The sequence below is a fragment of the Vulpes vulpes genome, chromosome 2 (assembly GCF_048418805.1).
Source record: "Vulpes vulpes isolate BD-2025 chromosome 2, VulVul3, whole genome shotgun sequence".
Lineage (NCBI taxonomy): Eukaryota > Metazoa > Chordata > Mammalia > Carnivora > Canidae > Vulpes > Vulpes vulpes.
The window spans coordinates 137,818,724-137,831,868 of record NC_132781.1 but is presented as its reverse complement, the minus strand read 5'-3'; the positions used below and the strand labels follow the sequence as shown (position 1 = coordinate 137,831,868).

The 13,145-nt window shown below is 48.8% G+C and overlaps 3 protein-coding genes across 41 annotated transcripts in view; 2 read left to right on the top strand and 1 right to left on the bottom strand.

Annotated features, from left to right (window-relative positions):
- NDRG4 (NDRG family member 4) overlaps positions 1 to 4,225 on the top strand; it is a 40,416-nt gene extending 36,191 nt beyond the window's left edge. For 8 of the 16 annotated variants that reach the window (XM_072750115.1, XM_026011849.2, XM_072750114.1 and 5 more), the window contains 2 exons: positions 1,252 to 1,290; positions 2,116 to 4,225. In XM_072750115.1, coding sequence (XP_072606216.1) covers positions 1,252 to 1,290; positions 2,116 to 2,270 — 194 coding nt within the window. In that variant the 3' untranslated portion in view covers positions 2,271 to 4,225. Of the gene's footprint in view, positions 1 to 89; positions 457 to 1,251; positions 1,291 to 2,115 lie in introns of those variants that run through there. The other 8 variants (XM_072750119.1, XM_072750118.1, XM_072750120.1 and 5 more) reach the window with 2 other exon arrangements.
- A 1,300-nt stretch (positions 4,226 to 5,525) lies between these two features.
- On the top strand, positions 5,526 to 9,695 carry SETD6 (SET domain containing 6, protein lysine methyltransferase). Its single transcript, XM_072750121.1, is given in 9 exon segments — positions 5,526 to 5,627; positions 5,830 to 6,000; positions 6,002 to 6,158; positions 6,237 to 6,378; positions 6,510 to 6,704; positions 6,822 to 6,942; positions 8,273 to 8,453; positions 8,621 to 8,763; positions 8,938 to 9,695. Coding segments are annotated over 9 exon segments (1,443 nt in total). The 5' UTR covers positions 5,526 to 5,600; the 3' UTR covers positions 9,244 to 9,695.
- A 374-nt stretch (positions 9,696 to 10,069) lies between these two features.
- The window catches only part of CNOT1 (CCR4-NOT transcription complex subunit 1), a 104,185-nt gene continuing 101,109 nt past the window's right edge, over positions 10,070 to 13,145 (bottom strand). For 21 of the 24 annotated variants that reach the window (XR_012000043.1, XM_072750090.1, XM_072750096.1 and 18 more), the window contains 3 exons: positions 12,932 to 13,064; positions 11,304 to 11,438; positions 10,070 to 11,148 (listed from right to left, as the gene is read on the bottom strand). Coding sequence is in view for 20 of the 24 variants with exons in the window: in XM_072750090.1 (XP_072606191.1) it covers positions 11,070 to 11,148; positions 11,304 to 11,438; positions 12,932 to 13,064 (347 nt within the window). In the remaining 4 variants the exon portion in view is untranslated. The remainder of the gene's footprint in view (positions 11,149 to 11,303; positions 11,439 to 12,931; positions 13,065 to 13,145) is intronic. The other 3 variants (XR_012000045.1, XR_012000046.1, XR_012000044.1) reach the window with 1 other exon arrangement.

The window sequence follows — 13,145 nt, the reverse complement described above, 5'->3', positions numbered from 1 at the left end:
GTGAGTAAATGATCCCAGGCTGTGTCTGGCTCTCCCATGCCCTTGGGGAGGCTGTGGGACATGTTCTCATGGCAATGTTGAAATGGTAGGCTCTTTTTCCAGGCCTGGGGGACCAGAGCCTGGGGTGGGGGCCTGCCCAGAAAGGCTACCTAAAGGTGAGTCATACACACCACCCACTCCCCTGCCAGACCTACAGCACCTGAGAAGGGCTTTTGTCACAAGTGGTGGATGGTCCCAGGGGCAGCAGAGTGGTCTTGAAGTCTGGGGCCTGACAAAGGTGCGTGGCGCCATCTGGGTGTTAAGAGAGAGCCAAAGGCAGCTGAGCCTGGGGGTAGCATATGTGAAGACCCCAAAATGATAGGGGCTGTGGGGTGGCAATGCCCACCCTCCTCCCCTCTCCAAACCACCTCTTGTGCAGGGATGAGCCGTCCAGATTGCTCAAGAGCACCTCCAAAACCCACGCACACACACACATGCACACAAGCACACTCACACCTTATCAACTTGATTCCTCCCCTTTCCAGCACATACCTGGCCCTCCTGCTGGAAGCAGAACTCCCCTACCTGAATGTCTCTCCACCCAGACCTCAGTCCCTGGAGCTTGTGCCTCCTTGGAAGGCCTTCAGGGGAAGGCTGGGGGCCCAGCCAGGAGAGGCGCCCCCTCTCTGTGGAAAAGTGGGGCAGAGAGAGGCCGAAACTAGCGGTGGGACACAGTGGGAACTCAGAGGTTGGGCCTGAGCCCAGGGGGCTCCCAGTGAACACCTGTGAGATGAGGAGATGAGCAATGCTTGTTGGGCTGGGACATATGCTCAGGGCCCTGGGAGAAATACCACCAGGCAGCCCAAGAGGTGGGCAGGATTTAGGAGCTGGTGCAGACCTCCCCCATTCTGTACCTGGGGAGACTGAGATCCAGAAGGGTGCAGGTGCTGGCACTCAGATATGGGCCCCAGAAAGCCCTGTCAACACAAGGCCCTCAGCGCTGCAGCCCAGGCTGGAGAAGAGGGGGCAAGAGGATTGCCCCCACTGTGGTGTCAGGGTTCCCTCCGGGGCTGCTACTTTGGTGGGTGGGCAGGGGTGGGCTTCCTGAGGCTCTGGGCCTGCCCTAGCCCACTCTGTGCCTGCTGTCTTGTCGTCTTCTCTCTCCGACCCATTGCAACACCCCGGCCTTGCCGGATCACACTCTTCACCCGTGTTCTGTGTCTCCCCCCGCCCCACCCCGCCCCGCCCCTCTGGCTCTGTCTTCTCTCTTAGTTGCATACTTGAAGGACCGAAGGCTGAGTGGAGGAGCAGGTAGCCCTGTGGCCCCTCCCCTGATGCATGGACCCCCGCCCCAGTCCCCCCTGCTCCTGCCTCTGTGTGGTGCTGCAGCCGGGCCTCATCTTGCTGTGGTTGGGAACTCTCTTATGTCCTGCTCGCCTCCAAAGCCCAAGAGCGTCCTGCTTTTTCACTGATCCTGGGCCAAGTGGGCTGCATCCCACATGAGGCTTCTAGATTGGGTGGGGTTTAGAGCAGTCTGGTTTCTGGGTTGCCATGGGCCACGTGGCTTCCACAGCTCAGGCTGTTGGAACCAGAGCCTCTCAGAGGTACTGCCCGGGCCTGGCCACAGGGGCAAGGGTGCCCAGCCATGCCTGAGCCGAATGGGTGGCCAGTTGAGTCCAGGAAGGTGGAGCTTGCCCACCTGAGCTTGCTCTCAGGAGTCTTGTCAAAGTCCAAATAAGGACAGAAACTAGACTTATGGCAGTTTGTGGCCACCACACCTTGTCCTCCTTTACAGAAGTAGTCCTGCTCCCCAATCCCATCATCCTCTTAATGGAGGTATTGTTGGAAATAACGTCCCATCCCAGCAGCAGCTCAGGGGTACCCAGTCGGACCACCCTGTTCTGGCCAGAGCTCTGGCCAGTTGTCACCCCCCACCTCTTTGGCTCAGTTACTGTTGCTGATGCTGCATGCCTCTGGCTTAACAAAGTAGGTGCCAGAGCCGTGGCTTGAAATGGGCCTCTGTGCCGTTGGAAGAACGGGTCTTGCTGGCCGCTTTGCTTGCGTCAGTCCTTTTCCTGCCTGCTGGCACTCAGCCCTGCCTGCCGGTCCTCATGCCTATCCCTTCTCTATCCACAGTGCCCTCGGCTAGCATGACCCGCCTCGCCCGCTCCCGGACCGCGTCACTCACCAGTGCCAGTTCGGTGGATGGCAGCCGCCCGCAGGCCTGCACCCACTCAGAAAGCAGCGAGGGCCTGGGCCAGGTCAATCACACCATGGAGGTGTCCTGTTGAAGCCCCTGGCCCAACAGAGCCACCCAGCTGCCCCCCACTCCCTCATCCCCTGCATCAATGTCCCATTGCCATCCTTGCACCGGCTCATTTCCCTTTTAGTTTATTTTTGTGAAGGCCAAGGGGAGGAAATGGGTTTACTTCTTTTTTTGTTAAAAAGATGAGGGGATTCATCCTAGATGCTGCAGAACAATGTCCAGATGGTTTGAGAGGCTCCTCCCCCCACCCCAGCTCACCTTGTTAACTTGGCTGACTTAGATTCCCTCTTCCAACTCCCCACAGTCAGGGCGGGGTACAGGGAGGAAGGGGATTTGCTAAGGAGAGAGCTGGAGTCCTTCTCTGGGCAGGATCCAGGATATCCTAGGTGGAAGAAAGCATGGGATGACCCCCTTGGGCAGACAGGTTTGAAGATGGGGTGGGGTTTTGAAGTGGTGTGCTGGGACAGCAGGAGCACAGGGTCCAGCTCAGGTACTGAGGTGACAACCAGGAGACAACACTGGGGAGCAGTGGGAGGCAGGCACCCTGCAGTTCTGCAGGCCCCTTTCTCCCCATCTCCCCACCAAGCACATCTGTTTGTCTTTTTGCACATATGACAATCATCTGAACCATAGCCACAAGGGGGTGCTCCTACCAGGCAGCAGTTTTCCTGGTGCTCTCTTGGCTGGCCTGGTGATGTGGGCCGGGCAGGAAGGGACTAACAGAGTTTCTCTGCCCAAGGAAGACAGAACACAGAGGACCATAAAGGCAGGAACCCCACAGACTGTCTCAGCCCATACACTACACCACCTCCTGGCCTTGTCCAATGTCTGTACCAAGGCCTTGAGGTAGAAAGTTACCTGATCCTCTGTTTCCATTGGGACTGGATTTGGGGGCTGAGCTTAAATGCTGGGAGAGCCCATCGGAGTTGGGCAGACCCAACCACTTCATGGTGCCTGCCTTGGGGAAGCAGTACGTGGCCAGAGGCCATGGTGGCTGATTCCCAATTCCATAGAGGACAACCTAATCAACAGCAGCGTGTCCAAGGCCACTGGAAACGTGGCGGTGTTAGAGTTCTGGTCAAGCTATGCCAATATTTTCTGTGGGTATCACTAAGAAAGGAAGTTTACTTGGAGAGAACTGGTCTAAGGCAGACTTCTGCAGGCCCACATCACCGTCTCAGGACTGTCAGAGTGGCAGGACCCCCAGACCCCTTGCTGGGTCCTGGGGTGGGAGGTGAAGGTTCCTAAAGTGAACAAGGGCCAGGCAGAGGAGAAAGGCTCTCCACACACCCTGGTCCCCTCCCCGTTCACGTGAAGCCTAGGACTGTGCCATACACATCCTACCCGCCCACACAGGGAGAATCTCCCAATCTGAAAACTGGAGCTACCGGTCTCAGAGACTCAATTGCACAAAACGAAACGAGTAAAAGGGGAGAGAGAGCAGTGAAAACTGCAGGGCTGTGGAGGGGACAGTTGTGTGTGGGGTGCTCTGAGGCTGAGCGGACACCTGCATCCACCTTTCCTTTGCACATATCACACCCTTCTAGAATCTTAAGCCATTACTAGACTGCTCTAGAGCCTGGTGGAGTGTTAGTCTGTGCCCAGTTCTATTCATTCACGTGCTTCCTTTGAATATCAAATGTGACTGTTTGAAAAGCTGGTAGAATTAATCCCTCTTTACTGTAGATAGTGCTGCAGACCTTGGATTTTTTTTCTGTGTTCTTTCAGATGAGATATCTATAAATATCTATACATTATATATATATATATATGTGTGTGTGTGTGTGTGTATATTGGGTCTTCCTGCGTGTGGTTTTCCATCAGAGGTGGTCTCTTTGGTCAAGTGAACTTCTACTGGAGTTTATTATTTTCCTCTCTGTATAAAGTGAAGAACCTAACTTTGTGTATTCTGGTGGCTGATGTCATGAAACTTTGAGATGACAAAATGTAAAACAAATAAAAACCCTTGTCAAATAGAAAGAGTTAATTAACTGTTGACAAACTAATAAGTGAAGAATTCAAGTACAGTGCCGCCAGGCCCATTACAGGAAGCTTTTGAGATGGCAGCATTGAGGTCCTTCCTGGGTTTAGGTGGGACTGAGTATGCAGTTCCCATTGCTGTTTCTACTTCTAGTTCTATTTAAAAAACTCTACTCCTGGGGACCTGAACTCAGGACCACTCAGAGATCAAGAATCACATGCTCTACCAACTGAACCAGCCAGGTCCCCCACTTATTTACAGTTCTTATCACATTATCTTACCAATCCTTATGTGGGTTTTTTTGGTTTTTTTTTTTTTTTTTTTTTTTTTTAAATTAGGAAGAGCAGCGAAGAGGGGGAAGTAAAAGGAGAAACAGATTCCCTGCTAAACCGCAGCCCGGTGCTGCGGGATCCCAGGACCCCAAGATCATGAGTGGCAGATGCTTCACTGAGCACCACCCAGGTGCCCACCCATCCTTACGTTAATTCCACATGGTATATAATCTGTTTCACAGCTGAGGAAACAGAGCCTCAAGATAAAGAATTTGCCATCTTATTAGGCTTCTTATTAAGCCAAGCTGGGAGCTGGCTTTTACATTGTGTGACTGCAAAACCCTCTATATTCGCTGCTTCATTTTCTTAACAGTATTCTACTTTCCTGTGTTTAACCACCATTTCTGATTCATTCACTCATTTATTTTATTTTTTTTTAATTTTTTTTAATTTTTATTTATTTATGATAGTCACAGAGAGAGAGAGAGAGAGAGAGGCAGAGACACAGGCAGAGGGAGAAACAGGCTCCATGCACTGGGAGCCTGATGTGGGATTCGATCCCGGGTCTCCAGGATCACGCCCTGGGCCAAAGGCAAGCGCCAAACCGCTGCGCCACCCAGGGATCCCTCATTCACTCATTTACTCAATAGATACTACGTACCTGCTATGTGTCAACTAATAAAGCACGTAAATAAAAAAAAACCCATGTATACGATGAAAACCAGAGGCTTATACTAGCAAGTGCGGCGGAGGGGCTCTTCCCGTGCCCCTCGGAAACACACACGCACGCGCACACACAACCGGCTCTTACGGAGCAAACGAAACGGGTTCGATGAGTTGAGTGGCTGGGACTCGAGATCAGGAAGGCAGACTGAGGACTCGTGCCCGGCTCAGACCCTCGCTCGATGCGGGTCCTCCGGAGGGACCCGACCGCACAGGCTCAAAGCCCCGCTCGCCCTCCACCCCGCGGCCCGGGCGAGCGTCACGTGGCCTGCGTCCCCGCCCCCGCCAGGCCCTTCCCCAGACGCCGGAAGTGCGCGCGCGGGGCTCCAGGGCCGCGGGGCTCCGGGGCCGCGGGGCCGCGGGGCGGCGGGCCGGGACCATGGCGACCCAGGCTAAGCGCCGGCGGGTAAGTCGCAGGGTCCTCCCCGCCGCGCCTCGTCCCTACCCTGCCCGCAGCGCGGCCCCCCGCCCCCTCCCTCCGCTCGCGCAGGCCCCTGCCCTCTCACCGCGCCCCTTCCCCCACCCAGAGCACTTCCTCCACGCGCGCCTCGGCCTCCTCCGGGGCGGGCCCCGGGGCGGGCCGTCTCCGCGGCGCTCGCTCGTTTCAGGTGGCGGGGCCCGTGCGCGGTAGCGACCCGGACCTGGACCCGGTGGCCGGCTTCCTGAGCTGGTGCCGGCAGGTGGGGCTGGAGCTGAGTCCCAAGGTGAGGCGGCGGGGGCCGGGGCGGGGGCGCGGGCGGGCGGGCGCGGCGGGCGCGCAGGCCAGCTCGGACCGGCCGCTCCCCCGTTCAGGTGACGGTGAGCCGGCAGGGCACGGTGGCCGGCTACGGTATGGTGGCCCGGGAGAGCGTGCAGCCCGGGGAGCTGCTGTTCGCCGTGCCGCGGGCCGCGCTCCTGTCGCAGCACACCTGCTCCATAGGCGGCCTGCTGGAGCGAGGTGGGTGCGCCTGCGGAGCGGGACGGGGAGGCGGGCCGCGGGGTGGCGCCCGGGCTCTCATCTCCCTGTCTCCCTCAGAGCGAGGCGCGCTGCAGAGCCAGTCGGGCTGGGTGCCGCTGCTGTTGGCGCTGCTGCATGAGCTGCAGACCCCAGCCTCGCTCTGGAGCCCCTACTTTGCGCTCTGGCCGGAGTTGGGCCGCTTGGAACACCCCATGTTCTGGTGAGAGCCTCAGTAGGGCTGGGGAGCACCAGCACCATAGCCTAGCTCAAACAGCCCTGGCCCGGGGACAGGGCTCCCAAGCACTAGTCTCGGTGGGATGTGTGAAGGGAACCCGGTGGGGTCTCCTGCAGGCCCGAGGAGGAGCGCCGGCAACTGCTGCAGGGCACGGGCGTACCGGAGGCCGTGGAGAAGGACTTAGCCAACATCCGCAGTGAATACTATTCCATCGTGTTGCCCTTCATGGAAGCCCACCCGGATCTTTTCAGCCCCAGGGTTCGCTCCCTGGATCTCTACCGCCAGCTTGTGGCTCTTGTGATGGCCTACAGGTCAGTGAGCAGAACGAAGGACTTTTTTGCTTTAGAATTCTATTGAGGGATGAGAGGGGAAAGAACACTGAACCACACCCCAGTCTCTGGGCTTTAGCAAAGTTCTCTTTGTGGCAGCTTTCAGGAACCACTGGAGGAAGAGGACGATGAAAAGGAGCCAAACTCCCCTTTGATGGTGCCTGCTGCAGACATACTAAACCACTTAGCCAATCATAATGCCAATCTAGAATACTCTCCGGTGAGTGGATCCCTCTTAGTTATTCCTTTAAAAAAAAGAAATTATTCATGAGAGGCAGAGGCAGGCTCCCCATGGGGAGCCCAATGCTGGACTGGATCCCAGGACCCTGGGACCACGACGTGAGCCAAAGACACTCAACCATTGAGCCACCCAGGTGCTGTTGTTGTTACTGCACGGATGATCAGGCATTTGATTCAAACCAGTGCTTGTCATTTATGCTGGTGGGACAGTTGGGCTAAGTGGGCTCCATTCTTGGCATGGTAAAAATGCATAGGTGAAATTAGCTTTTTTTAAATGTATCTTCAGTTTGTGTATTCCAGTCAAATAGTTTGAACACAAAACCTCAGCCCACAAAGTTTTGGTTAAGTCTCTGCTAAGCTACTGCAATCATTTTTTTGGTGCTGGAGGTTGGCTCCTCTAAGCAGTCAGTACCAGTGAGCCAAGGCAGTGTTGGAACCCTCCTGACAGCAGCCTGGAACAGCTATACAGTCATTACTTTTGGGGAAGGGGCAGAAAAGGGCATGGCCATAGGTCAGATCTAAGATGATACCAGGGTTATGTATCAATTCCATTTGTTTGTGGAAAGTTGCAAGAAAAGATCCAAGTTCTTGCAATTAGGGAATGGCTGTTTTTTTAATCCTAGCCTCTGTCTGCCATTCCTACTTTGATCTGAGTTTAACTGTTCATTTTTAAAAGCTAGTAGCTTTAAATTCTGAAGATGACTAAGGAGAGAGACTTACCTAATCAAGTAATGGGGCTAAACTTGACCTTTCTAAATCACACCTCTTTCATCCTATTGTACAGGCATGCCTCACTTTATTATACTTCAGATATTGATTGTGCTTTTTACAAATTGAAGGTTTGCGTCAATCCTGTGCTGAGCAAGTCTATCAGTGCCATTTTTCTAACACCACGTGCTTCACATCTGTTTTATTTTGGGAAGAATCACAGTACAAAATTTCTCATTACTGTATTTGTTTTGGTGATCTGATCAGTAATTACAACTCACAGAAAACTCAGATGGTTAGCACAGTTTAGCAATAAAGCTGTTTTCTACAATAAGATTTTTATATGCACTGGGATGTCAAAGTTCATTTCACTCGCATTTTAAAAAACTTGTTTTGTGGTGGTCTGGAGCTGAACCCTAAGTACAATTTCTGAGGTGTGCCTATACAGGATCATAATAGGAACTAAAAATAGAATGTTGGTAGGTATGTGATCAGTCCCATTGTTGAACTGTACCCACTGGGAGGCTTTTCCTAAGAGGGAATTAATCTTCATGGAGCTGCCCAAAGAAAGGCCAGGTCCCAGCTTCTCCCTTCCACCCTAGAATTGTCTTCGGATGGTGGCCACTAAGCCCATTCCTAAAGGCCATGAAATTTTCAACACTTACGGGCAGATGGCTAACTGGCAACTGATTCATATGTATGGTTTTGCTGAACCATATCCTGACAACATAGATGACACAGCTGACATTCAGATGGTGACAGTTCGTGAAGCAGCATTACAGGGTGAGTGTCTGATTGATCCAGTCTTAGGAGACTGGTGGACAGGTCTCTATCCCCACCCCAGGTGCTCTTACATAGCAGCAGTTGCCCTGTTTTTTTGGAGACTGGGTCGTAGACTAAAAAGCAATGATGATTTTAGACGGAGACTTTCACACTATTACTATCTACAGGAACAAAAGTTGAAGCTGAAAGGCTCTTACTGTTAGAACGCTGGGATTTCTTATGCAAACTGGAGATGGTTGGGGAAGAGGGAGCCTTTGTGATTGGGCGTGAGGAGGTACTGACTGAAGAGGAATTGACCACCACACTCAAGGTAAAGGGCTGAGAATGGCTGAAATGTTTAGAGGTAGATAAAGCTAGATGAGAAAGGAAAGGTGGGATGGAGGGAGAAGACACTTATTAAGCTGCCAAAATAGGCTTCTCTAAATTCAGAAATTGACAAAGGGCAATCAAATTCCTAATCAAAAGGCCCAACAATTGCTTCTAGGTACTATGCATGTCTGCTGAGGAGTTCAGAGAGTTTAAAGACCAAGATGGATGGGGAGATAATAAAAGGGAAGAGGACAGCTTGACAATCAAAAATATCCCCAAACTTAAAGCATCATGGAGACAGCTTCTTCGGGACAGTGTTTTGTTGACCCTGCAAACCTATGCCACAGACTTAAAATCTGAACAAGATTTACTAAGTAACAAGGAGGTCTACACCAAACTCAGCTGGAGGGAACAGCAGGCCTTACAGGTTCGCTTTGGTCAGAAGATGATCCTAAACCAGTTGTTGGAACTGACAAGTTAGCAGGTTCCCTGTTGCCTGAAGGAACATCCACGAGAAGAACTTTATTTGAAGCTAATATTCACTGATATTTGAAAAAAAGGAAATTTGCATCTTTTGCTTTGGTTTCCCTTTATTAAATACCAAAAGGAAAAGTAGCAAAGATAGTGTGCTAGGTAGGGTTAACTAAGAACTGTGTAAGAACCGGGCATAGCAGACTCAGGAATCGCTGCTGGTCACTAAGACCAATAAATTTTATAACTATTTTGTTCTTGGTTTGAACCAGAGTTAGCAGAAATGTGATAGTAATAAGGTCTTTAGTATAAACTAGCATTTAATAACATGGACTTTGAAAGTAGACCTGGGTCTGTTTTGAGCAAATTTTTCCCTGCAAGACCTTGTTTCCTCTTTAAGGGAAGAAACCCTAAGACACCAATGACATTCAAACCTCATTAAAATTTCTATTTAATCTTGAACCTTTTTGTCCTCTGTGGCCATGAAACTTGACAGTCATTAAAGGTAAGGTATATTTTAAGTGGCATAAATTTTAAATATTTTTTAAAAGGAAGAGGTATATATCAAAATACTATGAGGATAAAAGGGTAAGAAAAATAGTTTCTTAAATTGTTTAACCACAGAAACCTGCTCCAGTGATTTCCTACTGTTGTAACACTGTACAAAATTCACTTCCTTGCTTGTTTAAACAGCCAGATTAGTGGGAAAGATCTATCATTCAGTAAGAAGTGATGTTTCCCAGTGGCCCCAGGCTCTGAGAGACTGGGTTGTCCACTTCCTCCTCACCACCAGCACTGGCTGCTGCTACTGAGAAAGGCACAGTGGACGACTCACATGTGTGTCATGACTTTAATGTTTTGACTACAGTATGCATACACATACAAGAAAGGGAGCTAGAGCCCAGGAACTAGAAAGGCTACAAAATACAACACGTGGACCAATACATTTACAAAACATTCAAAATCCTTACAAAAGGGGCTGTATTGGTCCTTTTGACTTTTTTGTTGTTGTTCACCATAGCCTGTGTGGCTATTCACTGGGATAATAGGGAAGGGTAATTCATCCACTATTAGTTCCCTTTCCCACAATTTACAAGTATGAGAGAGCTAGGGGCACTTTTAGGCCTGGTCTGGTTTCCCTTTATAAAAAGAGGTGACTGCATCTCACAGGGCCTAAGGGGGTAGTTCTCCAGTAGAAATGAGAAAATGATGCTCTCCCAGTAGTCAGCTTTAGATTTGGGGAAGAGGCAAAACAAAAACCCATGGGATCTCAATTGTGAGCTCTTCCCATGTTCCCTAAGCATACCAAATAGTAGCACATACACATTTTTAACAACTTTGTGATTTTTCAGGGTCCCCTGTCCACGTTAAAAAAATAAGTTACACAATATTTAAACTGGCTTTTTTGCTATTCTTTGGGACACCAGGAATGTCAGAAGACATGGAGCTATGTTATGTCCCCGGACAAGTGCATGGCATCAACAGCCTTTTCAATTACAAGCTGGGCAGGTACCAGTTTATCTACTTGCCTTGGACACATTTTGCACAAACCCAAGAAGTTCCAGACAAAGGTTTTGTCTTTCATGTATTTACACAAGTTCAAAATGATATTCACAGCATCTTCCAAATTTTGGCCAAGAGTCAAAAAAATGCATTTAAACTTTGGAACGTGCCCACATAGACAGGAAGCTGACCCAAACAGTAATTGGGACAGGTACCCGAGAACCAAAGGGCTGGGAAAGTCAGGAAGAGCTGAAAGGATTCTTCAGCCGGTTTATAAACCTGGTGCAGTGGGACCTCCAGACTGACATGTTTACAGCAGAGATGCAGTTCCATCTAACTGGCACCTGTCCCTTCCATTACTTGCTGAGCCTGCTTCTGTCCCATGCAGCACTGTGCAACCGATTGGAATAACCTGAAGAACAGAGACAGTTAAAAGTTTGAGAAAAACTTCAGGCCAGCAATATCTTATATCACATTAGCTTTGACTATTATTACCTTCTTAATCACCCATCCTAAGCTAGAGCCATCATATGTTTCTCATTCTCAAACAAATTACTTTGAACTCACTTTTCAATTTCTGGGGCACAGTGTACAAACTCATGGTTCCAGAACTTAAACGCTGGATTTTTAATCAGCTCAATGAAGGTAATAAGAAGACCCCAAGGATGTGGCCTATTTACAATCAACCGTTCCAAGAGAACCCTGAAGGAGAAAAAAAAGATTAGTTAATGCATATAGAAACCTACAAATTTATTTATTTATTTTTTTAAAGATTTTATTTATTTATGAGAGAGAGAGAGAGACAGGCAGAGACATAGGCAGAGGGAGAAGCAGGCTTCATGCAGTGAGCCTGACGTGGGATTTGATCCTGGGTCTCCAGGATCATGCCCTGGGCTGAAGGCAGGCACTTAACCACTGAGCCACCCAGGAATCCCGAAACCTACCTAACCACACTTTTCCTTTACCTTTTTTCCTAACTTTTCTCCTTGATTACTAAACCACATGCAAAAGTTATTAGCTTTACAAAAGACAAATGGATTAATGTCTACATACAGCATGGTTACTGCAGATGGATTCTAGAATTAGAAATTCTGCCTCTTCCCATTAGTGAGCCTAGAAAACTAAGTTAAGGTAAAGGATAGTATTAGATTACATGGTTCACAGAAAGTAACTCAAAGAATGCACACAGTGAAAGAGGAAATGAATTCTACCACCAGTGGATGTGTAAATTGCTGTTTTTCTGAATGGTGGTCACTATTAGCTTACATCTTCCTATCTTTTGCCCTAACCAATTATACTTCTAAATTTACCATAAAAATACAAAGATTTATGTACAAGAAGTTCACTATAGCTTTATAATCACAAATAGAACATTCTCATTTAATAATGAGACAACACAGACTATTGGGTAAAGGGACACATTTTTAAAGTCTGGCCCACTTTTTAAAATGTGTTATATATATCTCTATCACCTACTGTCCAATCTCCAATGCTATACACAGTCCAAGCAATCTGCAATAGATTCCTATAATTGAACAAACAAAAAAAACTATGATCTTGTTATTTCTCCTTCAAACCTCTCATCTTAGAGGATGAAGAAAAGCCCAAGCTCTTTAATGTGGCTTTTGGAACACCTGGGTGGCTCAGCAGTTGAGCGCCTGCCTCCAGCTCAAGTCATGATCCTGGGGTCCAAGGATAGAGTCCCACACTGGGCTCCCCGCAGGAAGTGTGCTTCTCCCTCTGTCTATGCCTCCGCCTCTCTGCATCTCTCATGAATAAATAAATATTAAAAAAAACAGAAACAAGAAACATGGCTTTTAATAGGCCTGTGCAGATTCAAGACTCTGGATAAGAATGCTGTCATTTAAAAAAAAAAAAGTTTGTCATCACCACCTGAGACATTGTTGATTTACAATCAAAATGCTGGTAACAACCTTTCATTGAAAACCATTTATTTTAGTAATGATTAGAATCTATAATTCTCTGCTTGTGATTTTGTGTCCATCAGACTTAATTGCTAGGGCAGGAACCATGTCCATTTTATTCACAACTGTATCTCCTATTTAACACATGTAAAAGATGTCTTAAATGGACATGTAGAAGATACTCAATGAACACTGCACACGAAAAAAAAAAAAAGATTAATAAGAAAAGGTTAGAGGCATTACTTTGAATTATCAAAACTTCTCCCTTACCTTGTAATCTGTTCTTGAATAGCTTCAGTGTTGGCTTCTGCAAAAAGGTACAGCATGGTACAGCTGAAGTAGTGAGTGTGGCTATTTGGGTACCGCAGTTGATTTGCAATGGCATTCAGGAAGAGATACCGACCTAAAAATTCAGAAAACTTAGTTTATTGCAAACCTACTGTGAAAAGCCAATGTAAAAAAGATAAATCATTCTTAAATCATT